The following is a 25,450-nucleotide window of genomic DNA, read 5'->3' on the forward strand; positions in this document are numbered from 1 at the left end:
TCGGCCCGTTGGTTCTGGTCCAACCTTCTGGGGCAACAGAAAACAACTCGGCACCCTCCTCTATAGCCCTTCGAGTACTTGAAGATGGTTATCGTGTCCCCTCTCAGTCTTCTCATCTATCGGTCCACCAAAGTCAGTATTGCTATGATTCGCACTCGGGACAACAATACACAAGCGGTCATAAAATCACAAGAAGGTTTTAATCGTGGATGACTTGGATACAGAAGCCATGGATATGTATCAGAGCCCTTTGTTAAGCCTGTTCGAGAACAGCTTTTTGTATGTATGTGATTGTCATCGAATTCCAGGTTTTCAGCCGTCACTGGACAGAAGTTAACGATTCAGGTTTTTGAGACAAGAGTTATTGTCATGCATTCGGCAAGAGAGATTGCATAGCTTGCTTTTGGGGGGGGGGGGATAATATTCATTTAAGTCCCTTAATAGTAGGAATCTTGGATTTCTCCGTTGGTATCTTCTTGAGTTAGTCTAACTTTGAGCATCTTTTTTTGTTTCTGCAATCAGTCACAATAATCCGATCAGGATATGAGAGCAAACACGGCCCCCCCGTGACAGCCCCCAAGACACAATGCAAAGAGTCTGTTGGTTGGAGAAATTAATCGCGTCTGCGAATGATGTAGAAAAAGGAAAACGTTTCAAGGTTCATTGAGGATCCGTACGACGTTGGTTGCTTTAAGCACCTAAACCGACCTAACCTGATCCAGCCCAGGGCAAATCTGGGCCTAGGGCCAGTCTATAAATGCCGCCTTGATTGATATTGATTGACAACGACCGAGCGCTGCTCTGAACAGACCTTGATAAGTGCTATGCGACAATGGAGAGCAAATCTTTTTACGGGCCGGCGTTCTCAGTCAATTAAATTCTGGAAGAGTCAACGTATCTTGCTCCTCTCTCTCTCTCTCTTTGTTTTTTTGCTTTGAGGGACAATAGGCTATCAAACCTTTTACAAATATAAAAACCACAAGGAAACACACGGAATAGCATTTTCTCTGCTTAAAAAAATAACAACCCCCAACAACTTTCCTAAGACAACGTTGCTGGCCAACTGGAATGATATTCCCCCACTCCCCCAAAAAAACACTGTAGGTATCCGAAAGATCTTGGAAATCGGCAGCGCGTCCTTTCTGCAAGGGCCCGCGATTCCTTTAGTCTCTGTTGCAGAATTCCAAGAGTCCGTAGCGGAGCACGAAAGCCAGCCGCAGGCCTGAGATTTTGAGAGGCAGGACTGATTTCTAATTCCAGTTGCTCATCCCAGCATTTTCAGATCCGTATATGGAAGGTGCTGCAAAGAAACAAGGATGGAAAGATGAGTCTATGAGATGCTGCAGGATAGAAATCTATTAAATAAATAAATTTGCTGCGGCGGTCTGATTTGCCTTCTTGCTGTGGCTCAGTGGTAGAGTATCTGCTTGGCATGCAGAAGGTCAATCCCCGGCATCTCCAGTTAAAGGGGCTAGGCAAGTAGGTGACGGGAGAGACCCCCTGCCTGAGACCCTGGAGAGCCGCTGCCGGTCTGAGTAGACAAGACTGACTTTGATGGACCGAGGGTCTGATTCAGTACAAGGCAGCTTCATGCGTTCATGCATGTGTTCATGTGTACCAAGGATGGCCCCCATTTTTGCCAAGCACGGGCAAACCTCCTTGAATGGGTGGCAGGTGGCATTTGCATCGACAGACTGCACATTTTTTGCCAAGCACCGGGCAAACCTCCTTGAACGGCTGGCAGGTGGCATTTGCATCGATGGACTGCAAATTATCCTGGCCCGCTCTAAAATATCGTTGCGGTGCCAACCTAATATCCGAATTATCATTGCACTGCCAACATTTCAAATCGCCAGACCTTTCTCTCCCTCCTATCCCCTCCTGAGGTCACTGTGCCATCTGTACAAATCTGCCCTCTTTTTTAAAAAAGAAGAAAAGGAAAGAGGGGGGAAAAAAACCTTTCGGCTTCTGCAATAATTTATAAAACAATTTCCTGCGGAAAACGTAACCAGTCTTGTAGAACAGAACACTTAGCCGCTGCCAGCTTCGAGCACTGACGGTTCCCGTTAAAAAATACAAGCCGCTTCCAAAAGGATAACATTCTTTAGAAGAAGGGAAAGAAGGAAATAAACCCAAGAGGATCTTTTTTTTTTTTTTTGTGAACCAGCGACTGTCTCGGTCATTTACAACTTCTCCCGGCTTCTGGGACTCCAGCCAACGCTGATCATTTTCTCTGCTGCAGACAGCTATTTGAGCAGAGGGGACTGAGAAAGGGGAAGGGGGTCTTTAAAAATCTTCGAAGTAAAACAGATATCCTCAACGGCACGAAGGCAACTCAGACATCTTAATTGTGTATTATTATTATGATTATTATTACCAGCAGCAACGGTTTCTGCAGTAGACAACTGTGCAAACCTAAAGACAGTTACCCTCTTCTATGTCCGTGGAAATCAATGGGTTTGGAAAGGTATAACTAGGATTAGGATTTCGGCGCCTGCATAAATGCATCTGCCAGGATGGTTATTATGCCAATAAAGGTTCATGTATGTATGTGTGTGATTAGGATTTCACTGTCCATATATGCTTGCAAAAATCAGGAGTGGGTGGTTGTGGGCTGTGTAGGGGGTACTGGTAGGGTTGCCTGAGGAGGGCGGGGTTTGGGGAGGGGAGGGACTTCAATGCCATAGAGTCCAACTGGCAAAGTGGCCCTTTTTCTCCAGGGGAACTGATCTCTATCGGCTGGAGATCAGTTGTAATAGCAGGAGACCTCCAGCTACTACCTGGTGGTACTGGTGTGGGTTGGGGACTCGGGTGGAAGGGATCAATAAAGGGGGGGGGTTGCGTGATTGAAAACACACACATGGAAAATCCCCTGGACACCGAAAACTGACCTGTCTGCGCCAAGCTAGACAAGAGAGATCCCCAAAAGATCTCATAACTTTGCATGCACCTGGTGTCGGGTTCGAATCCCTACATCAGGTTCAATTGCCGAGGTACAAGGAACTCTAATAGCGTCAAGGGATTGAATTCAGGGTGGAGCCAGCCTACTTAGTTATTACTGTCTTGGGGGCTCATTTAACCTTGTACCAGGGGAAGGGTCTTCTCAGCTGTGGCCCCTACCCTGTAGAATGCACTTTCTGATGGCACCCATGCCCGGCTGGACTTGTTTAGTTTCAGCAGGGCACAGAAGGCCGAATTGTTTAAGTTTGGGTTGTTTTTTGTTACTTGGCTGGTGCTAGCTGTTTAGTTTAATGTTTTAACGTTAGTATTTGTATATGTTATCTGCTTTTCTGTGGTTTTTAACTCATTTATACAGTTTTAACATTGTAAGTCATCGCGAGACCCTTTGGGTGAATGGTGCCCCAAAAATCTAATAAATAAATAAATACTTGTGTTAGGTTAAAAGTAAACAAGAGAAATCTTTAGAAAATTTAATTTCTTGAGTGGGGGGTTGCTACTTTATTTCTGAAACCTTGGAGAGCAGACCTTAGGGAAAACAAAAGAAGAAGAAAAGTTGTTTTTTATATGCCAACTTTCTCTACCACTTAAGGGAGACTCAAACCGGCTTACAACCGCCTTCCTTTCCCCTCCCTACAACAGACTCCCTATGAGGTAGGTGGGGCTGAGAGCGCTCTAACAGAGCTGTGACTAGCCCAAGGTCACCCAGCTGGCTTCATGTGTAGGAGCAGGAAAATAAATCCAGTTCACCAGATTAGCCTCCGCCGCTCATGTGGAGGGGTGGGGAATCAAACCCGGTTCTCCAGATCAGACTCCACCGCTCCAAACCACCGCTCTTAACCACTACACCACGCTGGCTCTCCGGAAATGAGAAATGAGGTCGCTGGAGCATTGGTCTGCTTCGATATCATGCAACCATTTCTCCTTTTAAAGAAAAATAAAAGGGAATTGGTTATTAAAGGGAACTATTGAAAACAACTTGTGGTACAGGGAACGCTTGTGATATTTACAGCAGGTTTTATGGCAATGGGAATTATGCGGCTTCTCATCTTCAGCTTTTCCCCTCCGGGTTTTAATGTGCACTCAGGACATGTTCGATATTTCTGAAAATAGATAATGATCTGTCTGGACTCTTGTCAAGCGTCCCGTTTTAGCTCCCCAAAAGGGGGTAGGCATTTAAGCTTTGATCAAGCAGCCTGATGGATTTGAACCCGTGAACCGTCAAGCAGCACCTACTGGGCATGTACTGAGATGCACCTTTTCATCTTGCACTTTTCGAAAGCTCTACGATCCCATGTATTTTTTCTTTGGAAGGGAACCCATAGTGAATACATTAAGACAAGGGACCCCAACATTTTCCCTGGCGCCCATCAAGTTTTTTTAGAAGAAGGTGGTTTTTATATGCTGACTTTCTGTACCACTTAAGGCAGAATCAAACCAGCTTACAATCCCCTTCCCCTCCCCACAACAGACACCCTGTGAGGTAGGTGGGGCTGAGAGAGCTCTAAGAGAGCTGTGACTAGCCCAAGGTCACCCAGCTGGCTTCGTGTGTAGGAGAGGGGAAACAAATCCAGTTCACCAGATTAGCCTCTGCCGCTAATGTGGAGGAGTGGGGGAATCAAACCCAGTTCTCCAGATCAGACTCCACTGCTCCAAACCACCGCTCTTAACCACTACACCACGCTGGCTCTCTTTTTAGAAAGTGAGTAGGGCCCTGGAAGTTTACTGGGTGACCTTGGGCCAGTCACACACTCTCACCCTAACCTACCTCACAGGATTGGTGTGAGGAAAGGGTTGCCAACCTCCAGGTACTAGCTGGAGATCCCTTGCTATTGCAACTGATCTCCAGCCGACAGAGATCAGTTCCCCTGGAGAAAATGGCCGCTTTGGTCATTGGACTCTATGGCATTGAAGTCCCTCCCCTCCCCAAACCCTGCCCTCCTCAGGCTCCACCCCAAAAACCTCCCGCCGATGGCGAAGGAGGACCTGGCAACCCTATGTGAGGATAAAATGGGAGGAGAACAAGGCAAGCTGCTTGGAAAGAAAGGCACATCTAAGTGAAATGAATGAATGATTGAATTGATAATACCTAAGAAAATCTGGCGCTTTGGAAATCATGTTTTCAAAATCTGGGAATCCAAGTTTGCCGTCAGCATCCATGTCCGCTTCGTCAATCACTTTTTCGCAAACCAGCGTGACTTCTTCTTCTGTCAGGTCTTCTTTCGTCAACTTGTTGAGGGTTTGTTCCAGGTCCGATTTACAAATGAAGTTGTCTGTGTTAAAATCTAAGCATGCCAAGGGGAGAAAAACACCCCCTGTCTGTGATTTCTCCAGGGTCATTTTAAACCACAGAAAACAGGTAACTCCTCAAAGTCAAAGGTTGCTGGATTGGCATGCATCCACGACAATTTTATGCCAAATAAAGGTGTGATTTGAATTTTGTATCCACAACAATCGGTTCACTCACACACCCAGGAACAATCGGTTCCTCCAACACCCACTGCCCACTGAGTCCATGCTGAAAGGGGTCGCCCAGCCCAGCTTGCCCCTGTGTGTGTGTGGGGGTTAAATTTCCAGTCCTCCCCATCTCTGTGTCGTTCCCCCCTCCCATTACATTTGCAAGCGGCTGCCAGTTCAACAAACAGCCCTTGCCATTTCCAGCTCTTACGGGTTTGCAAGCAGGGTTGGCAACTAGAAATCTCGCAGAATTGCAACTGATCTCCAGTCTACAGAGGTTAGTTCCCCTGGAAAAACGGCTGCTTTGGAGGATGGACTCTACGGCATTCGACCCTAATGAGGTCCTTCCCCTCCTCAAGCCCCACCCTCCCCGGTCTCCATCCCCCAAATCTCCAGGTATTTCCCCACCCGGCGTCAGCAACCCTATTTCCAAGGTATCTGTTGCCGACGGCGCTTTCCCTCCTCCTCGGCTTCTCCTCTGCGATTAATCCTGCAAACATGATGATAACAGGATGCCTATTAAATGGCCATTTCGAGGGCCGGTTTTATCGCCCTCGGCTCAGCAGGCCGGATTAGCGCCGGCTCCATTGAACCGCCAAGCTGCCTGCTGACATTTCAACATGGCGAGCGAATCTTCAGCAAAACAGCCAATCGCGACTTTTTATTTGCAAAAACTCCGGCTGTCTGTTTTGCGGTAAAGAAATAGATCATCTTTTTTAAAGAGAGAAAAACATTTATCGTTCCCGATATTCTCCCCCCCCCAAAAAAAAAATGATTTGGTGAAATCCAAAACACGAAATCGATTCTAAACTAGACAATGCTCTTACTGATGGCTTTTGTGGCATCTGAGACGTCAGGGGCGTAGATATTGATTTGTTCCATAAGGCAGCTTTGTCGCTACAAATATCGGTTCTTCCGGTTTCTTGGGACCACTGCAAAGCAGAGATAGCCCAAAACCAGGCTTTTCCATTGCATGCACGGAGAGCCAGTGTAGTGTAGTGGTTAAGAGCGGTGGTATGGAGCGGTGGGCTCTGATCTGGGAAACCGGGTTTGCATCCCCACTCCTCCACAGGAGCGCCAGAGGCTAATCGGGTGAACTGGATTTGTTTTGCTGGCTCCTCCACGCGAAGCCAGCTGGGTGACCTTGGACCAGTTACAGCTCTCTCAGCCCCACCTACCTCACAGGGTGTCTGTTGTGGGGAGGGGGAGGGAAGGTGATTGTAAGCCAGTTTGAATCTCCCTTAAGTGGTAGAGAAAGCCGGCATATAAAAACCAACTCTTCCTCCTCTTCTAGCAGAAGCTGTCAGGCCAGAGCCTCACCTTCATCATCATCATCAAAGTTGGTTTTTATATGCCAATTTTCTCTACCTTTTAAGGAGAATCAAACTGCCTTACAACCACCTTCAAAAGCAGAGGCTTGGGAAATTCCTGGAGATTTTGGGGGTGTGAATCCTGGGGAAGGTGTGGTTTGCAGTGGGGAGGAACCTCAGCAGGCTATAATGCCATAGAGTCTTCTCTCCAAAGCGTCCATTTTCTCCAGGGGAGCCGATCGCTGTCATCTGGGGATCAGTTGCAATACCAGGAGATCTCCAGCCCCTACCTGGAGGATGGCAACCCGACCGCCTCCTCCCTCTCTCATATTTTGAGACTGTAACCTCCTCGGGGCTGGGCTTCTAGCATTGCGCGAAGCAGCCTGCATGGCCACGTCGGCGTCATAAAGGATAACCAGGCCGCCCTTACCGTAGACCTTAAAGGCATAGATTGCTTTCAGCTCCCGGGGGGCCGTTTCGCTGAGTACGGAGAACATGTCGACGAAATCGTTGAAGCTGAGGTTCCCCTCCCCGTCTTCGGAGAACGACTGCACAATCCGTTCCTTGAAAGGGTTCTCCTGCGGAAAGACGGGGCAGTTCGTGAACACCTTGCGGGAAATGCCGGACCGGCATCGCTTTAGCTAAAGCGTTAGCTGTTTTGCTAGTTTAGATGTCCTAACAGACAAGCCCTGGACGGCCCTGGCTAGCCCGATTTCATCAGATCTTGGAAGCTAAGCGGGATCAGTCCTGGTTAGTACTTGGACGGGAGACCACCGGGGAAGTCCAAGGTCATGACGCAGGAGCAGGCCGTGCCAAACCATCTCTGAACGTCCCGTCCCCACCTCTCTGGATCCACTACCCGTGGATGAAGTCTTTCACTGCATCTACTAACTGGAGATGGGATTGAACCCAGGACCTTCTGCAGGCCGAGCAGGTGCTCTTCTACTGAGCCGCAGCCCCTCACTGCCCATGTGTGGGGGATTGTCTTGGTCTCTGGGGCACAGAACTGACCCTGTGCACCGAGCAGAACGGTCCAGGGCGTCTCCGTTCGGCACATGCGCTGGGGCTTGTCGACACCTGGCCTATGGGATGGATGAGCTGCCGAATGTAGGAATCACTCAACCACTGAAATGGCATGAATGGTTTTTGGGGGACACTCTACACTCCTCCAAGGAGCCCCGTGGCGCAGAGTGGTCAGCTGCAGTACTGCAGTCCAAGCTCTGCTCACGACCTGAGTTCGATCCTGCCGGGAGTCGGTTTCAGGTAGCCGGCTCAAGGTTGACTCAGCCTTCCATCCTTCCGAGGTCGGTAAAATGAGGACCCAGCTTGCTGGGGGTAAAGGGAAGATGACTGGGGAAGGCACTGGCAAACCACCCCTTAAACAAAAGTCTGCCTAGTAAACGTAACCCAATGGGTCAGGAAGGACCTGGTGCTTGTACAGGGGACCTTTACCTTTACCTTTTTACACTCCTCCAAGCTATGCCCAGGTTGGGAGCATGGGCAAAAACCACGTGAAAAGTCTTGTACCATGTTCAGAGGTCACATCCTTGCAACAGACTACCGGGGGCTTCAGCATTCTCTCCTTTCCTACGCATCTGCCTCGCGACCAATTGGTTTCCCTTACAGCCGAGAGTGTATTACCACTGGATCCAGTTACCGTTTGCAAACGGATAAACCAAAGGGGAATTCAGAAGCAGGCTCAGGTAATGAAACTGGGTTGCACGTAACTCCGGTATGCTTGATCTAGAGAGCGGGGCGTAAAGGACACAACCAGCCCTCAAAGCACTTTTCTCCAGGTGAACCCATCTTTATCGGCTGGAGATCAGTTGTAAGAGCAGGAGATCTACAGCTAGTACCTGGTGGTTGGCAACCGTACTGGCTAACCCTAGCCTTTCTCCTGTCTTGGTCAAGCACGAAGAGAAAAGACAATCCCATCTTGTCCCTGTGCTTCTGTCAATGCATCAACGTTAACCCATCGGCCATCCATTTGATCTGGAGATGCAGCCCTGGGATTTTAGCCTGCGGCGTCCTGCCACGAGGGCCTCTCGCCATGTGACTATATGATGTTACCGGGCTGTAGATACGATGTAAAGTAATCCTCAGGGTTGGGAGCAGGTCAACGCAAACCTAGCTGCGACGGCTGGGTAGAAGGGTTTAGCTAAAACCAGAGCTTTGGCCCCGGGGGGGGGGGGGTTACCGTATTATGGCAAATTAAGGATCTGACACTCCATTTTAACATAACAAATTGTACTCATCACTGAAGGGTAATCGTCCTTGTTACATCACTTAAGGAGGTTTATAGATAAGCACTAAACCTTTCATTGCCCTCACTCAATTTTCCATTCTCCTCCTGCGTCTGCACCAGGGCAGCAAAGGGTCTTCATTTTGTAGGGGAGATGCATCTTGGCTCATGGCGGAGCCCACAGCAACTGCCTCTCCCCCTGTCGGGCGGAAATGCCGCTGAAATATTGCCCATGGCAGAGCCCCTGAGCATGTTTAGGGAGGGCTTGTGTGACTGCTTTATGCCTTTATGGCCAAGTGAGATGTGACAGTCATTCCGTAGGGGTTTCAAGGCCAGAGACGTCCAGAGGTGGTTTGCCACTGCCTGCCTCCACTTCACAACCTTGGTATTCCTTAGATCCTGTGTCTTACGGAGGCTGATGCAGGGATACCATTTGGGCGGCATCCCTGCGTTGCAGGCAACTGATCCTGTGTCTTACAGAGACTGACACAGGGATACCATTTGGGTGGCATCCCTGCGTTGCAGGCAACTGATCCTGTGTCTTACAGAGGCTTACGGAGCCCAGGCAAATACTTGCCAGGGTCAACCCTGCTTAGCTTCTGAGATCTTATGCCAGCCTCCAGGTGGGACCTTGGGATCCCCCAGGATTACAGCTGATCTCCAGAGTACAGACATCATTCCCCCTGGAGAAAATGGATGCTTTGGAGGGTGGACTCCATAGCATTGTACCCCAATGAGGTCCCTGTCCTCCCCAGGCTCCACCCCCAAATCTCCAGGAGTTTCCCCACCTGGATCTGGCCACCTTACTCCCCAACACCGCTTGGACTTCTTCTTCTCTCCTGGATGAGCCTACCTAACAGGACCGCTGGGCAGACGAAAGGAAAGAGGAGCAAACCCTGCGTGCCACCCCGAGCTCCTTGAAGAAAGGGTGACAACTTTAAATGAAAGCAAGAATAAAAGAGTCCAAGTTGGCTGCTCGGGGACAAATTCAGTCTTCTTGGGGTGAGGCTACAATGTGGTTATGGTAACAGTGGGAAGGGGTACCTTGAGCTCTGGCATATTTACGATGAGCTGCATAGGTAGCGTCACACCCGGATCTCTCTTATAGTCCATCGGTACCATGTTTGGGGCTAGTTCGTGGTATCGGCCATGCAACCTGTAAGCAAGCACACAGACAACACAAAAGAGTGAGTCTCTAAGTAATGTACTGAGAGATAGCATGGTGTAGTGGTTAAGAGCTGTGGTTTGGAGCGGTGGAGTCTGATCTGGAGAACCGGGTACGATTAGCGGTGGACTCTAATCTGGTGAACTGGATTTGTTTCCCCACTCCTATACATGAAGCCAACTGGGTGACCTTGGGCCAGTCACTCTCTCTCAGCCCCACCTACCTCACAGGGTGTCTGTTGTGGGGAGGGGAAGGGAAGGCGGTTGTAAGCTGGTTTGATTCTGCCTTAAGTGGTAAAGAAAGTCGGCATATAAAAACCAACTTTTCTTCTTCTAACTATTTCCATTTTCCCCCTATAACAAGAGACTTGCAAAGAGTTTACCGCGCTGGTTTATGTCCGTCTGTGTTAGAAAAACGACAATAAAAACCAACAACCCTGTGCACTAGGAGTGTGAAATGGCAGAGCATCGGCTTTGCATGCCGTAAAGGTCCAATCCATCTCCGGTTCAAAGACCTCGGATCACTGGGAAGATGATTCGTGGCCTGAGGCCCTGAAGAAGTCCTGCTAATCAGGGGATACAGAACTAGATGGACCGGCGGTCTGACTTGGTATAAAAGCCTGATCATGAACACATGAACACATGATGCTGCCTCATACTGAATCAGACCCTCAGTCCATCAAAGTCAGTCTTGTCTACTCAGACCAGCAGCGGCTCTCCAGGGTCTCAGGCAGAGGTCTTTCCTATCACCTACCTGCCTAGTCCCTTTAACTGGAGATGTCAGGGACTGAACCTGGGACCTTCTGCATGCCAAGCAGATGCTCTGCCACTGAGCCAAAGGGCCCCTCCCATAACTGGAGCAATGGTCACTCTCTGGCATTCTCGCTTATCTGTTGTGAATGGCCACAAGCTTTGTCTGGGATGTGTCTAATGCTTGCCAAATTCAGCTTGGGAAACTCCTGCAGAAATCCTGGGGAGGACAGAGTTTGGGGACGAGAAGAAACTCAGCTAGGAAGTGATGTCACTCTAGGACTTCTGTTTCTCCTAGACTCCATGGTGTACCATAGAGCCAGTCTTCCATAGCTGCCATTTCCTGCAGGACAACTGATCTCTGTAGTCTGGAGATTCCAGGAGAACTCCAGACGCCGCTTTGAGGTTGGTAACCCTAAATATCTCTCATGAAACAATCTGGTGTCAAAGCGCCCTCAGAAAAGGCAGTAAGTGTTTAGTCAAGAAAGCTCTATAATCAGAAAAATGGAGGCATTTTTTTTTTGTTCCTCTGCTATGAGTCATGCACGACAGGCCGAGCATCAAACACGAACATAATCAATTTTGCTGCACTTATAGTGCTTAACCGCAACCCAAGATGGTTGGCTTCAGGCCAAACTCTTCTGGAAATCGAAAGAGGCAAATCTAGGTAGACAAAATGACTCCTGAACCATCTCGGCCCCGATTTGCTAGGCTGCATCCCTCTCATTTCTGATGGCATCCCTGCGTTGCGTGCAACTGATCCTGTGTCTTACAGAGGCTGACACAGGTATACCATTTGGGTGGCATCCCTGTGTTGCATGCAACTGATCCTGTGTCTTACAGAGGTTGGCACAGGGATACCATTTGGGTGGCATCCCTGGGTTGCATGCAACTGATCCTGTGACTTCCAGAGGCTGACACAGGTATACCATTTGGGTAGCATCCCTGTGTTGCGTGCAACTGATCCTGTGTCTTCCAGAGGCTGACACAGGGATACCATTTGGGTGGCATCCCTGCGTTGCGTGTAACTGACCCTGTGTCTTACAGAGGCTGACACAGGGATACCATTTGGGTGGCATCCCTGAGTTGCAAGCAACTGACCCTGTATCTTACAGGGCTTACAGCTTCAAGCCAGTGGCAAACCCAGAGGGTTTATCCAGCCCCTGGTGGGCCACCAACCATACCTGGCTAGTAGATTTCACCCCAGCATGTGTAAACAGAGAGCAAAGCCTTTCTTAGCCTCCACATAAATCTCCCAACAGGCTGCCAGCCACACAGCGTTGTAATAAAAACTTCCCACAAAGCAAAACTGCTGAAAACGGAAGATAAAAGCAGGTAATGGCTCATTGATTAGGAGGCCCGGGGTGGCCATCAGACCATGAGATGCTCTAAACATGCCATTAACTCCCTCACGGTCTCTGCAATAGCACCAGTCGATACTGGCGTGGGGAGAAAAGATGCTCATTGCCATAAATATAAGCAAATTGCCCTACCAGGTGCAATTTTATCCCACCCTTCCTCCAAGTAGGCGTCAGGTGTCATGCTTAATACGGACATTATGCAGAACGGCAACTCTGTTGGCCATCCTGACTGTGATAGACTAATCATCTGGATCCATGTAATGCAGCTTTGTGTGTTCACATGTAGGATATGAATTTCCTTTTACATGTAGGATATGAATTTTCTTTACTCTGCTCTGGTTAGACCTCACCTAGAGTATTGTGTTCAGTTTTGGGCACCACAATTTAAGAAGGATGTAGACAAGCTGGAACAGGTCCAGAGGAAGGCAACAAAGATGGTGAGGGGTCTGGAGACCAAGTCCTATGAGGAAAGGTTGAAGGAGCTGGGTATGTTTCGCCTGAAGAGGAGAAGACTGAGGGGATATGATAACCATCTTCAAGTACTTGAAGGGCTGTCATAGAGAGGAGTGTGCTGAGTTGTTTTCTGTTGCCCCAGAAGGCTGAACCAGAACCAATGGGTTGAAATTAAATCAAAAGTGTTTCCATCTAGACATTAGGAAGAGTTTTCTAACAGTTAGAGCGGTTCCTCAGTGGAACAGCCTTCCTCGGGAGGTGGTGAGCTCTCCTTCCCTGGAGGTTTTCAAGAAGAGGTTAGATGGCCATCTGTCAGCAATGCTGATTCTATGACCTGAGGCAGGTCATAGAAGGGAGGGCATCTTGGCCATCTTCTGGGCATGGAGTAGGGGTCACTGGGGGTGTGCGGGGGAGGTACTTGTGAATTTCCAGCATTATGCAGGGGGTTAGACTAGATGACCCTGGTGGTCCCTTCCAGCTCTGTGATTCTATGATTCCCTCCCTCCGCCAAAAAATATATATATTAAAAATAACACTGCTCCATCAGACTTCTGGAGAACACGGTAGCAAGGATAAGAATGCTGCCTCTTCCCAAAATTGAATCTAAGTTTGTGAGTTTCCTGTAGCCACGTCATGGAGATGTTTTCATGTACCCCTTGAGCACCAGCGCACAAATCATTGTCTGCCCAACTGGAGCATCTGTTTTTCATCTCTATCCATTATCCCTGTTGCTTACGGCTAATGCACTATTAGATCACGCTATATTTTTGCAGCAGAAGAGCATCAATCGCTTTCCCTCCTTATTTTTCCCCCCTTCCAAATTACTCTCAGGACGAGACACAGGACAGGCAGAGTTCCCAACAATAAATTAAACCCGATCAGGCAAAGCTGTCAAATCCAGCTTTTTCACTACCTCGGTCATTTTTACCACATCTGCACGGGTGTCCACACAACATCCTTGTTAGAAAACCATAACAGGAAATTCAATTTCCTGAACACTGCCAGCACAGATCACCACTACACCGGGTATACGTGAAGTTGGGATTTTTTTTTGCCCCAATATGCATCACTTTACACTGAATTGCATTTGCCATTTTAATGCCCGCTTTAAATGCCCACTCCTCCAGTTTGGAGAGATCCTTTTGGAGCTCTTCACTGTGCGTTTTTGTTTTAACCGCCATAAATAATTTGGTGCCATCTGCAAACCTGGCCACCGCATCGACAGCCCGAGAGGATTCTGCAAGCAATCCCACAATGGCGATGCAAGAAGCGGCAACCAAATAAGCTATTTAGGATACGTCTGACCAATCAACGGGGACAGTTTTTCCCACCAGCATTTGTAGAGGGGATTCTATTTTGTCCTCCCGTCAGGGCATCCCAGCATTGCATTATAAAAGGTAAAGGTCCCCTGTGCAAGCACCAGGTCATTCCTGACCTATGGGGTGACGTCACATCCCGACGTTTCCAAGGCAGACTTTGTTTGCGGGGTGGTTTGCCAGTGCCTTCCCCAGTCATCTTCCCTTTACCCCCAGCAAGCTGGGTACTCAATGGGTAAGCATTGCATTAGTAGCTACAAAATTAAATATGCAGTGAATTGTCTCCCTAGGAAGGAAGAAGAAGAGTTGGTTTTTAGCTGACTTTCTCTACCACTTAAGGCAGGACCAGACCGGCTTACAGTCCCCCTCCCCACAACAGACACCCTGTGAGGCAGGTGGGGCTGAGAGAGCGTGACTGGCCCAAGGTCACCCAGCTGGCTTCGTGTGTCGGAGTGGGGAAACCCAACCTGGTTCACCAGATTAGCGTCCACTGCTCATGTGGAGAAGTGGGGAATCAAATTCAGTTCTCCAGATCAGAGTCCACCTCTCCAAACCACCGCTCTTAACCACTACACCACGCTCTTAATCACTACACCACTACACCATGCTGGCTGGACAGTGCAATGGGGGAGGCTGGATAATAAGGCCCAAAGGGACGAAAGCAAGTCACATGATCTCCCCCAGGGGACCTGTGTGGCCCAGTGGTTAGAGCGCCAGGCTAGGATCCGGAAGACCCAGGTTTGAACCCCTGCTCTGCCATGGAGGTTTGCTGGGACACCTTGACCCAGTCACGCTCTCTCCACCTAACCTACCTTCCAGGGCTGTTGTGAGGATAAAATGGAGGGGAGGGGAGCAATGTAAGCTGCTTTGAGTCGCTGACCAAGGAGAAAAGCGGGATATGAATTTTAAAGGTAACTACTACTTTAGTGATACTGTTCATATGGCCAATTCAGCCCTGAACAATATCACACTAAAATCAAAATTTAAAAGGATATATATACTGTTTAACTTTGATTTTAGTGTGCTACACACACGCACACACACACACATATTTAAAGATAAGTAAAATAAGCAGTAGCGCTGTGCATTCACATGAAATAGAAAGATCTGTTGAGCCCTGTGCAGATAAGTTATCCCCGGAAGCCACAAAACACTGGATTATTTTTTTAAAATATGAGAGTTATTTGTGTGGAAGGGTGAGCATGAAAGAACATCAATGAACCACTGCAAAAAAAAAAAAGCCTGCATCCATCAGCTCAGTCCCGCCCCCCATTCCACCCTCCATTGCCCGCCTGACACATTCTGTTCTTCTCCCAATATCTGCTCTTCGGCAGAACCAAGAGTCCTGCAGCCTTGACGAGACAAGAAAATTATCATTCTTCTTTTTAAAAAAATTTACTTTGAAGGAACACTGAACACGGGAGCGATCGCTCTGTTTTGGGCAAAAAATGGGAACGTAGAAATTCTTCGAGAGGGTCTACGCTAGACACCTAAGAACGTAGAATATTTGTTGTGGGTGCTACTAGGTGTCTTAGAATCATAGAATTGGAAGGGACCACCAGGGTCATCAAATCCAACCCCCTGCACAAGGCAGGGAATTCACCACTACCTCCCCCCACACACCCCCAGCGACCCCTACCCCATGCCCAGAAGATGGCCAAGGTGCCCTCCCTCTCATCATTGGAGTAGTGGAGTCTGATCTGGAGAACCGGGTTTGATTCCCCTCTCCTCCACATGAGCGGCAGAGGCTAATCTGGTGAACTGGATTTGTTTCCCCACCCCTACACACGAAGCCAGCAGGGTGACCTTGGGCCAGTCACACTCTCTCAGCCCCACCTACCTCACAGGGTGTCTGTTGTGGGGAGGGGAAGGTGATTGTAAGCCGGTTTGAGTGTCCCTTAAGTGGTAGACAAAGTCAGCATATAAAAACCAAATCATCTTCTTCTTCGTCATCATCATCTGCCTGAAGTCACAGAATCAGCATTGCTGACAGATGGCCATCTAGCCTCTGCTTAAAAACCTCCAGCGAAGGAGAGCTCACCACCTCCCGAGGAAGCCTGTTCTAGTGAGGAACTGTTCTGACTGTTAGAAAATTCTTCCTAATGTCTAGACTGAAACTCTTTTGATTTAATCTCAACCCACTGGTTCTGGTCACACAGCCTTGCGGGATCAGACCAAGTTCCGTCTAGTCCAGGATCTTGTTTCCTACAGTACAAATTAGGAATCTCACAGAAAAACTAGGAAGCATTGTGGTGGTGGATAGTGTCATCAAATCACAGCCCATTTATGGCAACTCCATAGATGGACAGAGGGGGGTTGCCATTGCCTGCCTCTGCATAGTGACCCTAGACTTCTTGGTGGTGGAGCATCTGCTTGGCATGCAGAAAGTTCAATCCCCGGCATCTCCAGTTAAAAGGGACCGGGCAAGTAGGTGATGTGAAAGACCTTCTGCCTGAGACCCCAGAGAGCCACTGCCGGTCTGAGTAGGCAGTACTGACTTGAATGGACCAAAGGTCTGATTAAGTAGAAGGCAGCTTCATGTGTTCGTGTGTTCAAGCACAGATCCGCTTCTTTCACTTCTAAAAATAATTATTTATATATAATTCAATTCCCTGCATCTCCAGTTAAAGGGACCAGGCAAGTAAGTGATGTGAAAGACCCCTGCTTGAGACCCTGGAGAATCAGACCTTGATGGTCTGATTCAGTAGAAGGCAGCATCATGTGTTCATGTGTCTGGGCCATAGGAAGCATTAGAGTTATCCTTTCATTAAAATATCAATTTTCCTTGCCTCTTCCTCTTATCACAGGACAGCAGACTTAAGCATGTTTTCCGTTCTCAAAGGATTTGTGTTGTTGTATTTTAATTCCTTGCCATGGGAATAAGCTGCAGAGGCAAACTTTGAAATTTCTGGGGGGGGGGGGAACCTGGAGGGGCACTGGTAGCCAAGAAGAAGCAACACCGCAGGGGCTGATTGGCTCACACCTGGGGCGTGGCTACAATAGCAACGGGTGTCAACTGAGGACACTCATGGCCATCATTTCCCAAGGAGAGCAGCCCCGAGCCTGGCCTTTGGGCCAGGGAGGGTGGGGTAAAAGTGGTTCAGCTTGCTCCCCCCCCATGCAGTTTTAACAAGCCAACCCACCCACGACAATCAAGTCCCATTGAATTTGCCCTCTGCACATGATCAGAGCAAGAACGGAAGGTGGTCTGCTTACCGAAGGATCTCCTTTCGGGTGAAGAAAGTGCAGTCCTGAAAGGGTACAAGAGACAGAAGAACATGAAAAAAAGCTTTGTCAGTTGGAAGACTTGGGCAGAGGATTGCATTCTCTTCCTTTTCCTGTGAGCATTTCCGCCCCTCCATATTGCTCTGGGAAGGAACCAAAGGACGGTAGCCACAGTAGCCGAGTAACCTTTTGGATATCGGGACCGGTCTGAAAAGCCATCACGTTCCTTGAGCAAATCCAAACTTTGTTAGTCTTTAGCATTTGGAGTTAATGAAACTATTGACTAACCCACCGATCCTGTTTTTCTCCTGCCTTTTCTCCAACGAGCTTGCAACCTCCCTACCCACAGACACCAGAAGCTGTGGCTCAGTGGCAGAGTGTCTGCTTGGCATGCAGAAGGTCCCAGGTTCAATCCCCGGCACCTCCAGTTAAAGGGACTAGGAAAGTAGGTGATGTGAAAGACCTCCGCCTGAGACCCTGGAGAGCCGCTGCCGGAGTAGACAATACTGACTTCGATGGACCAAGGGTCTGATCCAGGATGAGGCAGCTTCCTGTGCATTCACCCCATTTAATCTCACACACCCCCTGCGAGGTTGGTTAGGCTGAGCCCAAGGCCATCCAGCCAAGTGGTTCGTGGGTTCAGCCGAGATCCGAACGCAGATCTCCCCAGTCCTAGCCTGATACTCTAACCATGGCACCACACAGTCTCTCCAGAAAAATGTAATCAGTTGATAGCCCAATTTTTTAAAAAATTAGCCACCCTGGCAGATTGGATTGGATTGGTTTGGGTTTCAAGGCACCCTTATCACGAGTCTAACTTGGACATCAATTATTAACCCCCTTTCCTTCCCTGCCCACGAAGTGAGAAGTGAAGGGGAGCTCTCCTCCTTGGCCGTATTGTGTGGCCGAATAAGGTTACAGGCGTACAATGAGAGGGGTTCTTGGAGCCGCTGAGGGTGATGTCACATTGTCTGAAACTGCATAAAGTGAAATCGGAGCCAGCGGGTCAAGTCGGCCTTCGTCCCGGAGAGTGTAAATGCCCGACGCTGAAGCTCTCGCTTAAAGGCGCTCCGTTTTCCCGGCACGGAAGCCGGATCCTCTTGCGGTAGATGATCTGCCTGGTAATTTTAGAGGCTCAGAAAAACAGCCAAGCCGTTACTTAACGGGAGAGTGGACAACACCCCGGCGAACGCGAGGTAATCAAAACTTGCGGGGTTGTCAAGCTGGAGAACTCGAGAGCCGGCCCCGTTGGATCGTCCAGGCTCAGTGTCCTGTTTCCAACAGTGGGTAGCCAGATGATTGTGGGAAGCCCCCCCGCCCCGCCCCCCAGCAAGGCATGAAAGATCAGCTCTTCCCCATTGGTGCTTCCAGGGTCTGGTAATTCACAGGTATACTACTTCTGAATATGGAGGTTCAGTTTAGCTTTCTTGAACATTTCTCGTACAATTGTCTACCCCATTAGCTTGGTTGTAGACTTTTCATCTGGCCTCACCTGCCGCCTATCTTCAGACCTGAAGATGAAACCCACATGAACACATGAAGCTGCCTTATACTGAATCAGACCCTCAGTCCATCGAAGTCAGTATTGACTACTCAGACCGGCAGCAGCTCTTCAGGGTCTCAGGTAAAGGTCTTTCACATCACCTACTTGCCTGGTCCCTTTAACTGGAGATGCTGGGGATTGAGCCTGGAACCTTCTGCATGCCAAGCAGAGGCTCTACCATTGAGCCACAGCCCCTCCCCTAAGTTAGATCTGCAGGACCATGGACAGCTCCAAGAAGACTAGTTGTTCCGAAGAGTTACGGAGTTCGGCCGAGCTTCTATATCTTTGTTCAGAGTTTTTCTCTGAGCCTTTGCCTAGCAACTAGCCAAAGATGCATCTTTCTTCAACTGATAACTAATGAACAGCCCAGCTCTAAGCCAAGCAGAGGGGATTATCGTTAATTGCTAGAAGGGGCTTGCTTAAATAGGCACTGGTAGTTTTGGATGGGTAGTGAAGATGCCCCGCCTGCTTGGGTGAAGGTTGGTGGAAATCATAGAATCATAGAGTTGGAAGGGACCACCAGGGTCATCTAGTCCAACCCCCTGCGCAATGCAGGAAATTCCAAACTACCTCCCCCTCCCACACCCCCAGTGACCCCTCTACCAAGCCCAGATGTCCAAGATGCCCTCCCTCTCATCATCTGCTTAAGGTCATAGAATCAGCATTGCTGACAGATGGCCATCTAACCTCTTCCTAAAAACCTCCAGGGAAGGAGAGCTCACCACCTCCCACGGAAGCCTGTTCCACTGAGGAACCGCTCTAACTGTTAAGAAAATTCTTCCTAATGTCTAGACGGATCTAGGCAGTAGGAATGCAGCCGCTGATAGAGACTGAAATATGAATTTTTGCAGTTGGTTGGCAAGGAGTCTTGAGGAGGTGAGTCTAAGGACATATCGAATGATCAGCACAGTCCATCTTAGGTGCCTGCTTACTCAGAGGAAATCAAGCTGTATATTCGTAAACAAAGAGTTGTTTTTTTTAATCCCATGACTCCAGCTTCTCCTTCCTCCTCAGAGCTACCTGCCACTCGGGAGCCAGCATGGTGTAGTGGTTTGGAGCGGTGGACTCTGATCTGGGGAACCGGGTTTGATTCCCCACTCCTCCACATGAGCGGCGGAGGCTAATCTGGTGAACTGGGTTGGTTTCCCCACTCCTACATACGAAGCCATCTGGGTGACCTTGGGCAAGTTACAATTCTCTTAGAGCTCTCTCAGCCCCACCTACCTCCCAGGGTGTCTGTTGTGGGGAGGGAAAGGGAAGGCGACTGTAAGCCGGTTTGAGTCTTCCTTAAGTGGTAGAGAAAGTCTGCATATAAAAACCAACTCTTCTTCTTCTTTTATAAGAAGGCTTCCTTGATTCACCTGGCTGTTGGGTCAGGGCGAGAGATGTGTGAGATGCTGACTTTTGCCATTCCTGAAACTAGAGAATAGTTGGCTTTTGGGGAGGAGCAATCCCACGGACCGAGAGGATGCTTCGAATTAACTCTTTCCTCTCCCCTTATCCCAATACGTTCATTAATAACATTCTCGGTCCCGGTGCAATTTTCCGTCTCAATGAAATCGCTCTGTTCAGCTTGGATGATTCATCTCCATCATTCACCAGCCCTGAACATTTTAATTCAATTGGAATGCAATTGCCTGAGCTCTGGCCGCTGGTGGGGGGGGGGACCTCAATAAAATTGGCTTTGAGTTCGCCTGGGAGAATCGGCGGCCGGTTTTGCAAAAAGACAAAGCGCGTCTGAGTGTTGTCTTTTCAGAGGCCTGAATCCTGGATGTAGTGCAATCCTAGGGGTGTTTACTCAGAAGTAAGTCTCACTGTATTCAATGGGGCTTGTTTCCGGGGTCCTACTCCCATATGCTAAATAAACTTGCATATGTTTGTGCTGTTGATAACATCCACTAGACTTGTTTGTGGGCTTCCTAGAGGCCCCTGGTTGGCCACTGTGTGAACAGACTGCTGGACTTGATGAAGAAGAGTTGGTTTTTGTATGCCGACTTTCTCTACCGCTTAAGGGTGACTCAAACCGGCTTATAATCATCTTCCCTTCCCCTCCCCACAACAGGCACCCTGTGAGGTAGGTAGGGCTGAGAGAGCTCGAACAGAGCTGTATCTTGCCCAGGGTCACCCAGCTGGCTTCATTTGTAGGAGTGGGGAAATAAACCCAGTTCACCAGATTAGCCTCCGCCGCTCATGTGGATGAGCGGAGAATCGAACCCAGTTCTCCAGATCAGAGTCCACTGCTCCAAGCCACTGCTCTTAACCACCACACCACGCTTTGGTCTGATCCAGCAGGGCCTTTCTTATGTTAATCCTGCTGCGGTTGTCTTGCTTGTGGGCTTCCCGGAAGCACCTGGTTGGCCACTGTGTGAACAGACTGCTGGACTTGATGGGCTTTGGTCTGATCCAGCAGAGCTTTCCTTATGTTCTTATGATGGGATTTTGTAACTTTAGACTTAATACTTCTGTGCTCCCCCCCCCACACACACACACACACTTTAGATGTTAATATATGCTTCAAATGTACAGCTGCATTTCCCTACCCCCTGCTGAACCCATGAAATAGGGCCCTGGACTTTCCAAATCTGGCTCTGAGAGAAAACCCATTCTAGTTCATATGACTTTAAAAGAGGATTAAACAAATCTAGGAAAGAAAGGACTATCGAGAGTTGTTGGTCATGATAGCAAGAGGGGCCATGGATCAGTGGTAGAGCCTCCACTTGGCATGCAGAAGGTCCCAGGTTCAGTCCCCAGCATCTCCAGTTAAAGGGGCTAGGCAAGTAGGTGATGTGAAAGACCTCTGCCTGAGACCCCGGAGAGCCGCTGCCGGTCAGAGTAGACAATACTGACTTTGATGGACCGAGGGTCTGATTCAGTACAAGGCAGCTTCATGTGTTCATGGGTTCATAGCTAAACTGAACCCCAAAGGTGTGGTGGGAAAGTGTCAGGCCCTTTCTCCCAATGCCATTTTCTCACGAGGCATTGACCCTGCCCAGCTGTACCTACCATGTGAGGGGAAAGGTACAGTGATATTGCAAAAACTAATGGAAGCTTAGGGGGATTTTGACTGGGGGGAAAGCCAGGAAATGGGTTCACTTCCCCAATTCAAATCATAAAACATGAAGCTGCCTTATCCTGAATCAGACCATCCATCCAACAAAGACAGTATTGTCTACTCAGGCAGGCAGCAGCTCTACAGGGTCTCAGGCAGGGGTCTTTCACATCACCTGCTACCTGATCCTATCAATTGTTGGAGATGCCGGGGATCGAACCCAGGGCCTCCTGCATGGCAAGCAGAGGCTCTTCCTCTGAGCCGCTAATTCACAATCAGCATGGGTCAAAACACTTTATAAGCTCTAATCATTTAGCACTTGAAGTCAAAGCAATTGATCAAATACCTGCCAGATTTCAGCTGATTTTTCCCTTTTTTTGTTTTGTTTTGCATTGTCTCATTCTCCATCCACACAGACAGCTAAGCAGAAATAAAGGTATTTATTGCCTTGGAGGAAATCTATTTAAAAATTAGTCCTTCTGCTAAGTGGGTTGTGGCTGTAGCTGTATCTGGGTGTGACAGGGCCAGCTGGAGTTATTTTTCTGCCCGCAAATAGATCGTGTTTTGCTGTCAGCCCCACCTTCCTTTCCGGGTGTTTCCTTCCCCACTTGTACGGAGCAAAATAGAAGGAGGTGATTGGGGAAGCAGAAGCACCAACGCTTCCCCCTCTTTCCAGACCCTTCATCTAAAAGGTCTGGAACAGCAAGAGAAACCGAATCCCCCTTAGAGGATCCCCCCCCATTTGCCTGCAGCCCCTAGAATTCTGCTACAATCTATTGGACAGGATCAGCCCTGCCAAACGCATTTACTGGCAAAGATCGCATGGATTTCAACAGAATTATCTGGTGTGACTGTAGGATCCTTTGGGGGGGATCCTACTGTTGCTTTGCTTTAACTGAACTCGTCTAATCTGGTGCATTATCGTCCTCATCTTTTGGAGCGGTCAAAAACTCAGAGGATTTGGCCGATCTCGACGTTTCAGACAGAACCTTTCCTGGATGTTTCCTAGGATCTAGGACTTCCAAGATCAAGAGTGTGAACCAGGGGAGCCAGCAAACGGACTCACAAAATAAGACTCGGATGAAGGAGTCCCAGATATTTTCACACGCCCTAAAGCAGAGAAAGGGTCATATGGATATATATGGTGTTGCCTGGTTCCGAGCCAGATTTGCCTTGGAATCTCAAACCGGCAGCAAGGTTTCGGGCAATGGTGTCTTTGCAAAGTCTGTCTACCGGAGATCCTTCTTTTGGTAGCAGAATCGATGCTCAGCACAACCCGGGACCTTCTGCATGCAAAACATGTGCTCTACCACCGAGCCACGGCCTCTCTTCAAAACATTGAACATAAGAACATAAGAAAAGCCCTGCTGGATCAGACCAAGGCCCATCAAGTCCAGCAGTCTGTTCACACAGTGGCCAACCAGGTGCCTTTAGGAAGCCCACAAGCAAGACGACTGCAGCAGCACCATCCTGCCTGTGCTCCACAGCACCCAAAATAATAGGCATACTCCTCTGATCCTGGAGAGAATGAGTATGCATCATGACTAGTATCTATTTTGACTAGTAGCCATGAATACCCCTCTCCTCCATGAACACATCCACTCCCCTCTTAGATCCTTCCAAGTTGGCAGTCATCACTCCATCCTGGGGCAGGGAGTTCCACAATTTAACGATGTGTTGTGTGAAGAAAGACTTCCTTCTATCGGTTTTGAATCTCTCACCCTCCAGCTTCAGCAGATGACCCCGCGTTCTGGTATTATGAGAGAGGGAGAAAAGCTTCTCCCTGTCTACTCTCTCCATACCATGCATAATTTTATAGACCTCTATCATGTCTCCCCTTAGCATTGGCTCTGTTACTATTAAAGCTTACCTGATAAGCGTCCAGCTGTTCGTCAGTAAAAATCGTCTGCTTATTACCCATCTTAAGCAAGGACTCCTCTCTGCGTGCAAAGGCATCCCATGGCAAGATTCAGGAGTTCTCTGTCCAGCAGGCATTTATAGCAAGCATGTAACTCGACCGAGCGGAAGACCAAGACTGCATTGGAAATGCTTGGGTTTCTGTCTTGAGTTAGCACTTGAGTTAGCTGAAGCCAGAGGGTTACAATCCCATATAGATATCACCCGGAAAGGGAGCTGCTTTCCATCCTTGGCTGCCACAGGAAAGATCCCGAAGGCTGGAAAACTGATGAAAAGCATCCGGCGTCTGGAGAAATCATCTCTTCTGCCTCTGATCTCGAATGCACAGAGAGAAATCTATAATCCTCCTCTTCTTCTTTTTTTGCGCCTTCATCATGCAATAAAGGTATTTGGCCACTAGGTGGCAATGAAAATCCCCTTTTTTCTGTTTTTTTGCGAAACCGAGTTACCATACCAATAGGGTTGCCAACCTCCAGGTCAGGGCTGGAGATCTCCTGGAATTACAGACGGTCCTCACACTACGTAGACTGCTTATTTATTTCTCTTTAAAAAATAGATTCCACTTCGCCTGGAGAAAATGGCTGCTTTGGAAGGTGGGCTTTATGGCATTATACCCTACCAAGGTCCCTAAACCCCACCCTCCTTGGCTCCGCCCTCAAATCTCCAGGTATTTCTGAACATGTAGTTGGCAACCATATACTGTGTTGATGGGGTTGCCAACGGTCTTGGAGAAAAATGACCTATCCCTTTCAAAAAAAGGCACGTGTATTACTTACTTCATTTGTACCCCGTCTGCCTGGAGACCCGACTTGGCTTACATGCTTCCCCTCTCCTCCGTTTTATCCTCACCACGACCCTGAGGGGTAGGTTAGACTGAGAGAGAGAGTGACTGGCCCAAAATCGCCCAGCTAAGTTCCGTGGCAGAGTGGAGATTCGCACCTGGGTCTCCCAGATCCTAGTTTGACGCTTTAACCTGTTCCTCAGCTGGCATGTTGCCTGCCTCTGTGTAGACACCCTGGACTTCCGTGGTGGTCTCCCATCAAAGAATTAACCAGGGCTGAACCTGCTTAGCTCCCGGGAACTGTTGAGATTGAACTAACCCAGGCTAACCAGGTCAGGGCACGGTTTCCTGCACATTTCAATTTTTGTTCCTTCATTTATAACCTGCCTTTCCCCCAGCAGGAACCCAAAGCAGCTTATGTCGTTCTCCTCTCCGCCCTTTTATCTCATGACAACCCTGTGAGGTAGGTTAGGCTGAGTGTTCAAGTTCTTTATTATTACAGTCCACGACCAGTTTATAAATAAAGGAAACATTAATTACAAAAGGGGCAAAAGTAATATATACAAAAATTCATTAATAAACACAGGAAGGCTAAGTGTGTGTGACTGTAAGCTTCCATGGTAGTGTGAGGATTTGAACCTGGGTCTCCCAGATTCTTGTCTGACACTCGTACCCCTATACCAAATTTAAGAACCCTGGAAGCAGAGTTCACAGAAGCATTGCTGAAGCTACATGGATCTGGTCAGTGCCTGGTTGGGAGCCCCTCTGGGAATCCCCTGCGATCTGTCACGACGGAAGAAAAATGGAATCTTAATATATACTACAACATCATAGTTGGCTCTAATTCCACTACGCTGGAATGCTAAATTGGCAGGAAGCCCCCTTAGAATCAATAGCGCTTCTTTTTGAGTAAGTAAGAGTGAC

The 25,450-nt window shown here is 48.6% G+C and overlaps 1 protein-coding gene across 1 annotated transcript; it reads right to left on the minus strand.

The window, feature by feature from the left end:
* Window positions 1–1,254: 1,254 nt before the first annotated feature.
* On the minus strand, window positions 1,255–23,851 carry CIB2 (calcium and integrin binding family member 2). The gene is made up of 6 exons (XM_056865929.1): window positions 23,699–23,851; window positions 17,228–17,262; window positions 10,012–10,123; window positions 7,156–7,303; window positions 5,048–5,243; window positions 1,255–1,300 (listed from the first exon to the last, which is right to left on the minus strand). The coding sequence occupies exons 1-6, from the start codon at window positions 23,747–23,749 to the stop codon at window positions 1,279–1,281; spliced, it is 564 nt and encodes a 187-aa protein (XP_056721907.1). The 5' UTR covers window positions 23,750–23,851; the 3' UTR covers window positions 1,255–1,278.
* Between the last annotated feature and the right edge of the window lie 1,599 nt (window positions 23,852–25,450).

This window comes from Euleptes europaea, chromosome 20, assembly GCF_029931775.1.
Source record: "Euleptes europaea isolate rEulEur1 chromosome 20, rEulEur1.hap1, whole genome shotgun sequence".
Lineage (NCBI taxonomy): Eukaryota > Metazoa > Chordata > Lepidosauria > Squamata > Sphaerodactylidae > Euleptes > Euleptes europaea.